Source organism: Berghia stephanieae, chromosome 3, assembly GCF_034508935.2.
Source record: "Berghia stephanieae isolate SIO BIC M18660-M18661 chromosome 3, UCSD_Bste_1.3, whole genome shotgun sequence".
In the NCBI taxonomy this organism is placed as follows: Eukaryota; Metazoa; Mollusca; class Gastropoda; order Nudibranchia; family Aeolidiidae; genus Berghia; species Berghia stephanieae.
Window position 1 is genome coordinate 76562853 of NC_088362.1, and position 13679 is coordinate 76576531.

Genomic DNA, 13679 nt, shown 5'->3' on the forward strand with positions numbered 1-13679 from the left:
CTCAATGAGCGCCATTTTGAGTCCTTAAAAGAACGTAGAGTCATCTTCCTTAACACACTCATATATATATATATATATATATATATATATATATATATATATATATATATATATATATATATATATATATAATATATTAAATGTTTCCGAGTCCGTTAGGGTTTTTGTGATTATAAAAACCGACGATTTTCCCAAGGAGATCAAAGTTTTAGTATTGTTTGCCTTAGTAAGGTTATATTTGGTCACTTTTCACATCGATCACCGACCTCGAGCACGCCTGTGTTTTTGAATGGTATTGGTATCCCATTTCTTCCTTTCTACTAGCCCTATCTATCTTTCTCTCTATCTCTAAGCTCTCCCACCCCACCCTCTCTCTCTCTCTCTCTCTCTCTCTCTCTCTCTCTCTCTCTCTCTCTCTCTCTCTCTCTCTGACACTCCATCAAACATATTCAAGACCCTATAACTATAAAGTTGTTCTCTTAACTTTTTGTTTTTGTTTCGTTTTTCCCCTGAGTCATATTGTTACGTACAAGGAATGCACAAGGCAATACATTTTGACGTCTCACTGTGTTCTGATTAAAAATAATAATATTGAAAGTGAGTAAAAGTAAATCAATAAAACTTCTCAAGTCACCAGGAATGGTGTCAACGTGTTGAAGTTGAAAATTAAGAATTTTTTGACTAGTGTCCCATTTCTTCCTTTCTACTAGCCCTATCTATCTATACTTCTCTATCTCTAATCTCTCCCACCCACCCTCTCTCTCTCTCTCTCTCTCTCTCTCTCTCTCTCTCTCTCTCCGACGAATCCTCAAACATATTCAAGAGCCTATAATTACGGTATAAAGTTGTCCTCTTAACATTTATTTTTGTTTTGTTTTGTTTCTTTCTTTTTTTTTCGTTTGTTCGTTTTTGTTTTGTTTTTCTCCTGACCAATGACACCTACTCCTGACTCATATTGTCACGTACAAGGAATGCACAAGACAATAAATTTTGACGTCTCACTGTGTTCTAAATAAAAATGATAAATTAAAAGCGAGTGAAAGTAAACAAATAAAAAATGTTAAATGTCGTTCAAAATTCTCAAGTCACCAGGAATGGTGTCAACGTGTTGAAGTTGAAAATTAAGAATTTTTTGCCAAGGGAGTACAAAAAAAAAAAACAAAAAAAAGAAAAAGAAAGAGAGAAAGAAAGAAAATATTATGCCGAGAAAGGAGCTCGAACACGACCTAACTCATCCCACCCGGTTACAGTAACGCTGTGCTAAAACAGCCGGCCACCTTGCCTTCTCGCGATCGGTCAAACAGTGTAGCCCGTATAATTATAATCTTTTCCGGTGGACTGAATACACAGCTGTGTATTCAGTCCACTGGTGGACTGAAAACACAGTTCCGTTTTCGAAACATATCAAAATGGCGACGCTCGAGTCCATGGTTGTTGAAGAAACAAGAGAGCAAGAAAAACCAATAGATAGAGAGAAGGTATGATAAAATAGAAGCTTGCTGGATTAATCGTTTATGAGATGAAATCACTTGAAACGATTGGTATAATTTTGGCACTGTCTGAATTGTGTCGCTTTTTCAAACTTGCCCTCCCATCGGCAGTGCGGTGCCGGTAGCCGCACTCTCACTCTCACTCTCACTCTTAATAGAGAACGAAGTTAGACCTAGAGGTCTAATCTACTTGCACTTGCACAGCTATATCCCCGGGGTAAAATCTCGATACAGTTTTGACGGTCGTTTTTATCGACCTTAAAATCGTATGCCTTTTTTTAAAAATTCATATCACGCTCAATATTTTGCGCATCCTCGGTACTGAAAGTGAAAGTAGGGAGTTTAATTAATAGAAATTCTAAATGTACCTCACACACTTGAAACCAAAGTCATATGAAAGAGCTGGCAACACAGATTACAAAACAGTTTGAATTTTGTTTCTGTCTTGATTAGAAATGTAGTTAGGTACGGCAGTTCAAAGTCTGAAATTTCAGACCATTTTTACCCCAAAATTACCATTGCAAAGTTGTGACCGAAAACGCGTGATGTTAATATAAAATGGTTAAAACAGTCAATATGGAGTTCTTATCATATATTGTATACTACCAAAATGTTCGTCTTATCGAGGACAATGCATTTACATTAATAAAGAGGAAGATAAACATTTCAAATTAACACATTATTACATAATATGACGCAAATGTTACATTATCAAAAACTCGGCTAGACGTAAAAAAGAATTTGCTCTATCACTTTTGAACTTTTGGATTTATCCCCAATATCTCACTGAAACAATTGCAAATAATTACCCTCTTTTAATTAATACATAGAGAATAAAAAAGGGCTTGAGAGTATTTAAATGAAAAGATATAAACATGTTGTGTAATGACATAATGAGTTTATTTTTACTTATGGCAATTTAATTGCATATAAATAAAATTGTAGATTGAAAAAGCTCAAATAAATTGAAACAGATTCCCTATTATAATTAGAAGGAAAGTTCTGGCTTTTAATACTTTAAAAAATTCTGCTGAACCACTTTGGGTTTATTGCTATTACATCATTTGAACTGACAATTAATAATTTTATCCCCCTCCCCCCCTTCTCTCTCAATGTATGGGGGTGTCAAAACTAATAGAACTTCTTACCATAATAATTATTAAGGCTAAGTCCTTTAAAATATGGATACAAATGATAAACATACCTAAACATATGGGAAAGAAACTTGATGACTTGATGGCAAAGTAAAATAAAATAAAATTAAAGCAATTGGTATTTTTAAAATATCGATATTAGTAATATCGAATTTCACAAAGAGAAGAAATATACGAACTTTAAAAACAAAAACTATAAAATGCCTATAAAGTTGGAAAGTATGTATTTCAAAATAAAAACATAGTAAATAATAGTACTGAAAATATTATGGACTAAATTTAACATAATACATAACTAAATTTAAAATATCGATATGAATATCGATATCGCCCGGCAGCCATGATGAGAAGATAATGTAAACAAGGCATTTCGGCGCAGAGTTAAAAGGTGTCTGCGCATCGATATAGAGCCCTGAAATTTGGCATGAATAAAGTTTAGATGTTATTCTAAAAACAAGCGTTTAAATTTTAAAAACACACGCGGTAAATAAAAAAATAAATGCATTTGAAAATTGCCAAATTTTAACTTCATATAACTTCTGGAATTATTAATGGATTTTTCCTTAATTGGCACCATTTAAAAGGAAATTGATAGACGAAAATAATGATACCAAAATATCTGCGATATTCCTCTTTATAACGAAGTTATGCATCTTTAATTGAACCCCCCAAAACGCGAATGGCAATTTCCAGTCACAACTTTCCTATGGGCGAGTTGGGTCAAAATTTGACTGCCACTGCTGCTGCTCACTAAACTGCCTAGTGAAAGTAGGGAATTGAATAAGCTACATAGTATAATTGCAATCTCAATGAATATGAACAATGACCAAGACCAAAATGGTTTGGGTTTGAGAGTTTGAGTTTGTTTTGTTTTCGAGTGGTGCGGCAATGTCTAAGCGAAGTGGCAATTCGGACCCGAGTCTGAATTGCCTCTCGTGGCAATTCGGACTCTTGCCACAATGCGCCTGCGCAATCACAGGAAGTGTCAAAAGTGGACGATGGGTCGAAAGTGAAGCGTGGTATGGTGGGGGGGGGGGGGGGGGGGGAAGGGAAGGTGCTCGTTCTCAGTTGTAAGTTGTCAGTCGGTAGGAGGGCGAGTGAGCGAGCAAGTCACGTTTTAGAACTCCCGAAGATGACTAACCTTCAAAAGCGGTGATCTATTATTCCCCTTTGTCTTACTTTTTCTTGGGTACTTTTTAAATTGTAATTCTAGAACTTTTTACTATCCAATTTCTCCCTTTTTACTGGCGCTGATATGACCTAAATGTGTTGCAAGCGACTAAAAAAACAAAAGCAATCTAAATATTCATGGTCTTTGGGAGATTACAATTGTAGTCGCTATTGTTAACGTTAACAATTAATTTGCCCTCGCATAGATAAAAGAGTGTCTTTGTGTTGGAAGATTTATTTGATTTGCCATGAGCAGGTTGCAAAAGATACATGCATGACATATCTACATTATATATTTTGCCATTTGCGGCCGCGAAAAAGTGGGGGAAAGGAAAATAATATGACTTTGGGCTTTGAGCGTTTTATTTAAAAGGCAGTACGGGTCGGGCTTTGACAAAAGGCAGTATCTTAATTCTTTTTAAATTAAAAAATGCTGTTTTATTTCTAAATATAAAAATAGAGGCTATTCTTGGCGGCAAACCATGCAATAGAGCCCCGCCACTGGGGTAGGTGCAGAGTACCGTCTAATACTAATATTATTAGATAATACTGGACTAGGTGCCTATTAATAAAATAAGCACTGGTTGAATACGGAGAGAAAATTAATGAACAACTGGTAATGGGATTGGGGAGTAACCAGCGACTTCTCAAGTAGACGATGGGGGTAACCATTAACATCTCCACAACCCACAAACGACCGAGGCGCTGGACGCAGGGGAGAACATGGTGATACGAGATCAAAGAGAAAAAGCCGCCGGCTCTTAGGTTGTGGAAATGGTTGTTGGGGGGGGGGGGGGGTGGAGAGTGTGTGTGTGTGTGATTATTCTGTTTTTAATGACTTAGAGATACTCATGAGTGTGTGTGTTTACGAAGACCGAATTGTCACAGGAGGCACTTCACACTCGGGGTCCGAATTGCCATGGGAGGCAATTCAGACTCGGGGTCCGAATTGCCACGGGAAGCAATTCAGACTCGAGTCCGAATTGCCACGGGAAGCAATTCAGACTCGGGTCCGAATAGCCTTTTCCATGTCTAAGAGTGTGTGGGGTAGGGGGGGGGGGAGGAAGCTACATACATGGACATGGTATGTTGAAATTGAAACCCCCAATATTTTGGAGCAAAATTGAGTCAACGGCAGTGTCTATCTAGTTAGTGGTGGGTAGGAAACAGTAGGAAGATTGAAATGTATAACTTATAACATGATGAGATTCTTGTGATGTCACATTCATTCATTTATTAGTTGAGACAAGTCCCTGAAATGGATCCCCTCTCAGATCACTTCCAGGTGGGGAGTCCTTCCGAAAGCTCCTTGTGCAAAGGGAAACAGCTCAAATATTCCCTCAACCAACCCTAAGAAAAAATAAAACCTAGTCTAGTACCTTTAACTAAGCCTAATAGTAATAGGAAAAAATTAAACACCTTTACTAAGACTTATGACTAACCCATAGTAGTACTATTACTATTAGTACTAATAGTACTAATAGAAAAAAAACCTCCAACTCCAACCTCGAGCTAACCCTAATACTAATAATAGAAGAAAAAAAAACCTTGGACTGCTTTTAATACTTCACAAAACAAAATCGTGGCGGAAAACCAAAGCAATGGTTGTATTCGTATTAGGAATGTTTAAACTAGAGTTATAGAGTTTTTAAAATGCTGCTATACATTGACAAATTTAATAAATAAACGCATGACAAAGGATCCATGATGAATTTACAAATTGAAAGAAATGCTAGCACGAGGAGCTTTTGTGAAGATACCTTCACTTTAACTTTAAAGAGAAATCTGCAAAAATTTCAAAAACTTGAGTGAAGCGCCACTTTGTGCCCCTATTTATTACTGTTCCTAAAAAGAAAAAAATAAGCAAAAGAATTTTGCCAACAGTCTATTGAGGCCATTATTTTTAAAAAACGATTAAATCCTACCCTTGAATATAGTTAAATTTAAACTTTTGCATCTGCTTTCTCCCCACTAATCCCTACTAATACTAACTGAACTTGATAATCCAGGATGAATTTCAAGAGTATTTCACTTTGTAACTTTTTCATCTTCTGGTCTAAACTAAATTCCAAAGCAAGTCCTATGTTATTTATTATTTTCACCCAAAAGAGCTCAGAGGAATTTAATAAAAAGAATGCAAATTGGTGTGTAACTATTTTGGCCTTGACCTTTTCAAAACTCACTTCATGCACGATGTTATCTACAGTGCTGGGCAAATCTGTGCTTCACAAAAAAAAACAGCTCAAGAGCCATTCTTTGCTTTGCGAAAAACTGGTTACCAGTTTAATTATCTACTTATGAAAGCCCTCATTCCACAACCCTAAATTCACTCAACTACATTCCAATTCGATCTATATTCCAGATATCCATATTCCTGACCCACATTCCAGTTAGAATAGTTTCGTTTAATCATCTGAAGAAAAATTCCTTTCTGGGTAATTATTTAAATGATATATTTGGATACTTAGTTAAATAACTGGCTTTACGGGGTGGTGAATGTAAAAGGTTATCCATTTCCTTGATCCAATCTATGCTTGCACTACGGTGCAGAATGGATATATCGACATCATGCTTATGTCGCCATGACATCAAAGTCCCGTGTGTTTTTTTTTGTTTTTGTTTTTGTGGGATTTGTTTTGTGTTTTGTTTTGCTATAAATTATAAAACATTAGTAAATAAAAATCACCTATATCGACATAGTTTTTACCACAGGAAGGTTATATCAATGTTGCAAACCATTGATACCAACAATAATTTGTCTGAAAAAAAAGAATGAATACAATTTATATGCAGTCAATATATCCTGCAGTGAAGTAAAACACAACAGCCAATGAAAATGCAGAGATATCACTCTATGATGTAAAATAACACTCAAAGAAAAAGCGACATAATTGTTTAATGACATCCAGTGAATCATCATTGATCATAACTGTGATGTCAGCATTCAAGTCTAGTCTCGGGCCGTGTCAGCTTTTCTTGGTACTGATACCAGTAATGGAATTCCCGATATCAATATTACATGGCCTTCAACAGATAGGCTGATGAGAAACGCTCCCCACATCACCTACTATGTGTGAGACTGTCTATCTGTCTAAGCTGCCCTGGCCAATCCCGTTCTAAGTGTTGGTAAATGAGGCGACTTCTTATCCTCCTTCCCCCCCATTCAGTCTCGTCTCGATACTACTCGACAATAGTTAAATTTTAGAAGACGCCATTGTTGCCAATGTAGAGTCAGATGAGGATGGTGCACCATTGGGACCAGTTTCCAGCCATACCACTATAGTAGCTATCAGGACCCTACACTGTTTTGCACAGCAAATTCACGAGGGCACTTCCTTATTTGATGTCCTTGTCAGTGCTGAGGAAAGGGTCCAAAAAATATTCTTTGCCTTCAGAGACAGACTACAATAACAGACTTAGTCAAATTAAGGGAATTGTAATAATTTTCAAAGTCAGCCCTTTTAAAGGCCACCTAATCATCAGTATTGACTTCCTTTGTTATTATCTCGCCTTTCCTCATTTTTTCCCTTTTATTTTTTTGAATGACTGATATATTGACATCACGCTTATATCGACATTTTACCACAGTCCCGAAGATGTCGATATATCCATTCTCGACTGTATTTGGTTGACCTCGTCTTTAAAGGGTCAGGAGAGTCTACTTCTGGTTGTATATATGCCACTTGTAATTGAATATAGGGGTGGGTAGTTCACTTAATGATGTATTTTGCTAAGATAGTCTGCAGTGATGATACTTTTCCGTGGATCCGCGGAAATCCGCGGTTTTCTTTCCTTTCCTCGGTTGTCCTCCTCAGATCCTCGATCCGCGGATATTTCCTTCATTTCCTCCTTTTACTTTTTTTTTATATAATAAATCTTTAAAAAATACCTCCTTTTAAAAAAAAAATATATATATATAAAAAATTTCCTCCTTTTACTGGACTCCGGGCGTTTTAAAATTGTACTCAAAAGAAGTCATCCTGCCTACTTTCCTGTGGTGCAAGAATGTTCTAGGTGAGTTTTCCGTTTTTCCGAGACTTTTCCTCCTTTTTGACTTTTTGTGAGTATCATCACTGAGTCTGTTAGGGATTTTACTTTTTAAAGGCCCGTGTGAATACAAACATGATTATCTTATAAAATCCAAATGCAATGGCTAGAATTATCGAGAAAATGGGCAGCAACTGAAACTATCTTGGTAATTTCCCATTTTATTAGTAACTTCTGTCCATCTCGTTCAAATTTGTAAAACCCTCCTGTTCAACCAACACAAATCAAAGTTCGTAAATAATGGTGTCATCTTTAATATTGATAAATAACTGAATTTATGAAAATTCTTTCCGAGAGGATGGATGATAGTGGTTATCAAAACTTTTAAGCAGCAGTCAAATTATCGGAATATGTCATTGGTTAAGAGTGTCAGAAAAAAAATAATTTCAAAACTGACCTTGTAACGTGTCAACAAGAAATGGCTAATGAGAGCCAAATCATCAACTAAAAAGACTCTGATTTATTTATTTTTTGTTAACTAAAGTTGTCTAGAATCAAAAAGTTGCAATGAAAGTTGAAACATATAAGTATAAGTTTTTAAAATTTTGATTATTCATTTTTACACAGATGAACAGACCGTTAAAAACCATTAAATATGGTGTCTTACTGTTGGATATACACTCCAGCACGGTTTCCTTAAACTCCTCGGGACCTGCAAAAACGTTCAAGGAAACCGTTCTTTGTCATAACGTTTGATAGGGAGTGGGGAGGGGCAGTGTGACACAGTGGTATGTTCTTTACTCAGTACCCAAAATATACCTAGTTCGAATATCCACCGTGTTATGTGGCCGTCAGCAAACCACCTTTCCCTAGCTCAATTTGTGGCACTGTGCTGCGGCTGACACTGGGGATATTTCAGTCTTCCTTTTGAATAAACCCTATGACAAATTTCTGCATGGGGATGAAAGAAGGGAATTTTTTTATTATTTACTTTATTGATTGGACACAAGGGTGTGTGTGTGTGTGTCATAAAACCTTGGGGGCTAGAGCTCAGGTGGTCGCTGGTTCGGATAAGTAAGTAAGTGTGTGTGTGTGTGTGTGTGCATTGAAAGGGGGGGGGGGAGAGATTGCTGTATCACAACATTTATTTACTGCAGTAGCCAACCATGAGCACGTCATGGCATGTGGAATTGAATTTAGAACTAATGGCGAAGTGAAAAAAATAAGCAGAAAGTTGTCTTTTTTTAATGCGAAACGGTGATAGAGTGTGAGTGGCTGTGTGTATGCGAGTGTATTATATTGCATACATACATGCAGTGTAGATAGATACACACAATACACACATAAATAACTGTCAATATTACAGTAAGTTATGAGTGGTCAAAGTCACTGGCCGCAATTTTTTTTTTAAACTTGAATTAACTCATTTTTAAAAGTTGGCTGGGTGAAATTAGTTTGAGGAAACCGTGTTCGAGGATGGATGGAATGACAACAAACAATGATAAGGAAAAAATTCAGGACATTTGAATAAGTTCGAGGAAACCGTGCTGGAGTGTAGGATAAACTGTTCCAAAGTTATGGTTCAATTTTTAATATGTTAATCTTATGATCCTTGCTATGAAATACTCCTCATTCTCACTGAAATAAATATTTATCTCTCTTCATTTATCAGACATGTCCCCTACTTCTGCGAGTGTTCTGTAGCAATGAACGCCATCATGCTCTTATGGAATTTTCTAGAGGCAGCACACCAACAAATGAATTACAGATTTACACATGGTATGTAGTTGTAGAATGTTGATAATTTCCCTTTAAGTTTTTTTTTAAAGCCGAGTCCAGCTTCATTCATTATATCATTGTTTCATACTGCTCCTGAAATGACCGATCTTTTTATTCCTCTAATGGATATCGGGGACATTCAGATATAATACGAAGAAATATAAATGCGGATAGACTTGCCAAATTCTGATCAACACTATTACAACTGACAATTCCAGTATCACAGGTCTCACAACGCCCCTTTTTCTGCCATCTTGAAGTCACCTGGATAATGATATAATTTTCCTTTCCAGTCAATGTCATTACCCAGGGGTTACACTGTATTATATTGGCTTCTACATCATTTCTAAACCTATTTTATGTGATTTGATAATAGTTGATACAGGATATTTTTTTGGGTTAAATTTCAGAATTTCAGAAGTTGTTCAATCTTTGTTTGTTGTTCGGGTAGATATGCCATTATTTTTATGCAAATAAATTTGTTAGGTTCTCAGAAATGAATGACTTATACATCCGTTATAGCGACATGGAGTTCAGGTCCCAATAGTACTACTACTACTACTACTACTACTACTACTACAACCACTACAACATCATCATCACTACCACTACTAATACAACCACCAGTACCGCATCATCATCACGACCAGTACTACTACAACCATCACTACCACTACAACCACCACCACATCATCATTACCACTACTACTACTACAACCACCACCACCACATCATCACTACCACTACAACCACCACATCATCATTACCACTACTACTACTACAACCACCACCACATCATCACTACCATCACTACCATTTGTACTACAACCACCATCACCACCACATCAACATCACTACCACCACTACTACAACCACCACCACATCATTATCATCACGACCACAACTATTACAACAACTATACCACCACCACATCATCATCACTACCACTACTACTTCAACTACCACCACCACCACCACCATATCATCATCACTACCACTAACAACAACCACTATCACATCTTCATCATCACTACCATTATTACTACAACCACCAACACCACATCATCCTCACTACCACCAGTACTTCAATCTCTACCATTAGGTTTTGGAGCTTTACTTCATTTGAAATAAAGAAACTTTGGGATTGTATTTGGCATTGTGTTTGTGTATCATAGTATAATTCTTATCAGTTATCTATTTAGAACTATACAATATATAAACAAAACCATTCCAATTCCTTTTTCTTGTGTGCAGAAATTCCTCTTTCGGCATTGAATTTCCTACGAGTGGTGTCTGAAACTCCTGTGAGCCAAATTTAAAGTTGGCGTCTCTGACTACCCCGTCCCTTCCCTCTGCTATTTTTTATTGTTCCACTATAACAACTCCAACAATTATTTTTTTTCAAGTTCTGATGATGTAGCTGTAGAGGGGTTGCAATATAGTTAAAACTTACAGTGTCAAAACTCATTTGTCTTTTCTTTTCTTTTCTTTTTTATTGCAATTAGGAAAGATGCCACCCTAAAAGAGTTAACAAGTTTGGTCAAAGAAGTTAATCCTGATGCTCGAAGAAAAGGCACCTTTTTTGACTTTGCAATTGTATACCCAGACTCAAGATCTCCTACCTTCCGATTGCGAGAGATTGGCACAACCTGTGCAGGAAGGAAGTCACCAGACGACAACATCACATTAGCACAAAAGAAATTTGTTATCGGAGATTATTTAGACATTGCCATTTGCCCCCCAAGACCAGGAGGTGGGGGGCCTCCAATGGGGCGTAATAGGAGACCTTTCTAATTATTGTCTAATTTTTATTGTTCATGAGAGTATAGTTGAAGGACTGGTGTTTCAGATGTGGCTTATACTTATATTACAATACAATGGAGAAATTGAATTTTAATTATCAGAATTTATGAAGCCTTCACTCGATTTATAAATGCTATAAATTGCCTGTTTTTTTGTGACTTCTTATCACCTGAGTTTGTGAAGCATTGGTCAGGTTAGATTATAAATTGCATTGTAATACAACTGTGTCACTTTGTTTACCCAGTTCACCATGTCATGTTTAGATTTTTTGAGAAAGTGGCCTAATTTTTTTTGTCATTATCAAATTGGTGTTTCTTTAAACAAGATGTTAATTCAGTTGTTTTATTAGATTTGTACCAAATGTTATTCCTGGCATTAGATCCTGGTGCTAAGAGTCATCTTTCATATTCATCAGTATGAGCCCGATGTATATATTATATCACTTATAGTTTGACAGCTATTCAATTGTATAAAAGGACTATGAATGTTTGTCTAACATATATGTATCATCATATCATGTTCAGATTTCAACCATAATTTGTTTCTTTTCTTGGACTTTTAAATTATTTTGTTTGTTAATTCATTCATAAGTGGGAGGTGCTGAGCGGATTGTCCTTGGGTTATGCTTGGAAATGGGTTTAGTAGATTGTGTCTTAATTATTAACATCTCATCTTAGCTTTTACAAGAAACCATTTGTATTATCCCAACATAGTGCAAATAACTTTTATCAATTTCTATATTTATAGTTGGTTTTTAATGTGGTCAGTTTTGACACGGAGACCTTGATTTTGTCAGAAATTGGAAGCTAGTACTTCAACAGTAAAAGAATGCTCCAAAGAGAAGATGTTTCAATTTTGTAAAACAAATAAAGTTCAACTTCAAGTTCAAGTCCAGATTTTTATTCAAAAGAAAGAGTCGTCCATTGCAAATGAATATCGTTTATTAAAAGTAAAAGTAAAAGCAAATATGATGCAAACATTATAATTATTATTGAGACTATTGGAGAATGCTTTGTTGTGATTCGTGGATAAGTTGTAAGTGGTTATTTGAAATGTACCTGTTGCTGCTCGAAACTTGAGGAAATAAACAACAATGTGAAATTGAATGTAAGCTTCAATTTAATTACGAAAACAGATAAAATGGACGTTTCAAAACGTCCGTTTTATGTTTTCGTAATTAAATTGAAGCTTACATTCAATTTCAAATTGTTATTTATTTGTGGTTATTTGAATGAACTTATAATGAGTTTATGAATAAATTTATACAATGAAATATTGTTTTCAGCATTTTTTTTAAAGTGTCAAATTGTTTCGTTATACCATCATCACTCTTGTTAGCCAAACAGACGAAAATCTGATTCTTCACTCTTTCTTTTTCACCTATGTTTTTATTTTAAGTGTAAAAAAGGGGGAAAAATCATCTCCCAAAACTATAACTATACATTCATCAGTTTCCCTCCTAGCCAAGGACTCTGGCCAGGGTCTGGACAAAACTAAGTAATCTTATTCATGTATATAGCGTAATATCCACTAAATGTGCTCAAAGCGCTTTACAAGGGGTATCTGACCAACAGCAACACGAAACATGACGCCTGTTAGACGATCTTACATTTTTTCAGAGACAATGCTGTTAACGGTCAGGTACTTGTTTTACACCCGAGTACGGTGAGAGAATGTGAGTAAACAGCCTTTTCAATGACTCAACTATGCACCGATCTGAAAGCGAGTGTCATACCACAAGACCACATGATCGCACAGGGAGATAGAAGATAGCAAGTACATCCCTGCCTACAGATGGAGGGTGTAGTGTCAATATCGGATCATGAGTTTGGCACTGACCCCGTGACTTTTTATTCTGTTTTCATCTGGCACTTCTCCATACCCTATTTTTTTCCTCATATTTACCTTAATGACCCTTCACAGGTTTACATGGATTGCTCTCCCTCCCACCCATTCAACAGTTGTATAAAAGAGGCAGCATTAGTGAACCTAGCTAGAAACTGTAATTGTTCTTTATCAGCTAAAATGTGTGGTTTTGGGGTCTTGTGACTTGTGACATTACATGGGAGATGATTTACCTTTTTGCTTGTGAATCATCTCTGTTATGTACTGTTAATAACAGTGTTATTTTGTTGAGTTTTTTTAAACATATGATTTGTAAACATTTGAGAGTATTCCTCTTAGTGGGATCTTGTGCTGGTGTCTTGGTGAGACTTTAAGGTGATTTGAAACTAAGTACCAACACTGATAGTGTGCTCTTGGAATCTACATCTGTTCCCTATTTGAACCATTCCCC

At 36.2% G+C, this 13679-nt stretch overlaps 1 protein-coding gene across 1 annotated transcript; it reads left to right on the forward strand.

Moving 5' to 3' along the window:
* The first annotated feature begins 1349 nt into the window (after nucleotides 1-1349).
* On the forward strand, nucleotides 1350-12085 carry LOC144968478 (histone deacetylase complex subunit SAP18-like). Its single transcript, XM_078906888.1, has 3 exons — nucleotides 1350-1478; nucleotides 9474-9580; nucleotides 11086-12085. Exons 1-3 carry the CDS (start codon nucleotides 1410-1412, stop codon nucleotides 11372-11374), a joined length of 465 nt encoding a protein of 154 aa, XP_078763014.1. The 5' UTR covers nucleotides 1350-1409; the 3' UTR covers nucleotides 11375-12085.
* Nucleotides 12086-13679: the final 1594 nt, after the last annotated feature.

What these genes read in the sequence shown, in the direction of transcription:
- LOC144968478 (XM_078906888.1), top strand. Translation starts at nt 1,410, where the DNA reads ATGGCGACGCTCGAGTCCATGGTTGTTGAAGAAACAAGAGAGCAAGAA. An exon ending in AACCAATAGATAGAGAGAAG is followed by an intron (nt 1,479 to 9,473) that starts GTATGATAAAAT and finishes TTCATTTATCAG; the next exon opens with ACATGTCCCCTACTTCTGCG. An exon ending in GAATTACAGATTTACACATG is followed by an intron (nt 9,581 to 11,085) that starts GTATGTAGTTGT and finishes TATTGCAATTAG; the next exon opens with GAAAGATGCCACCCTAAAAG.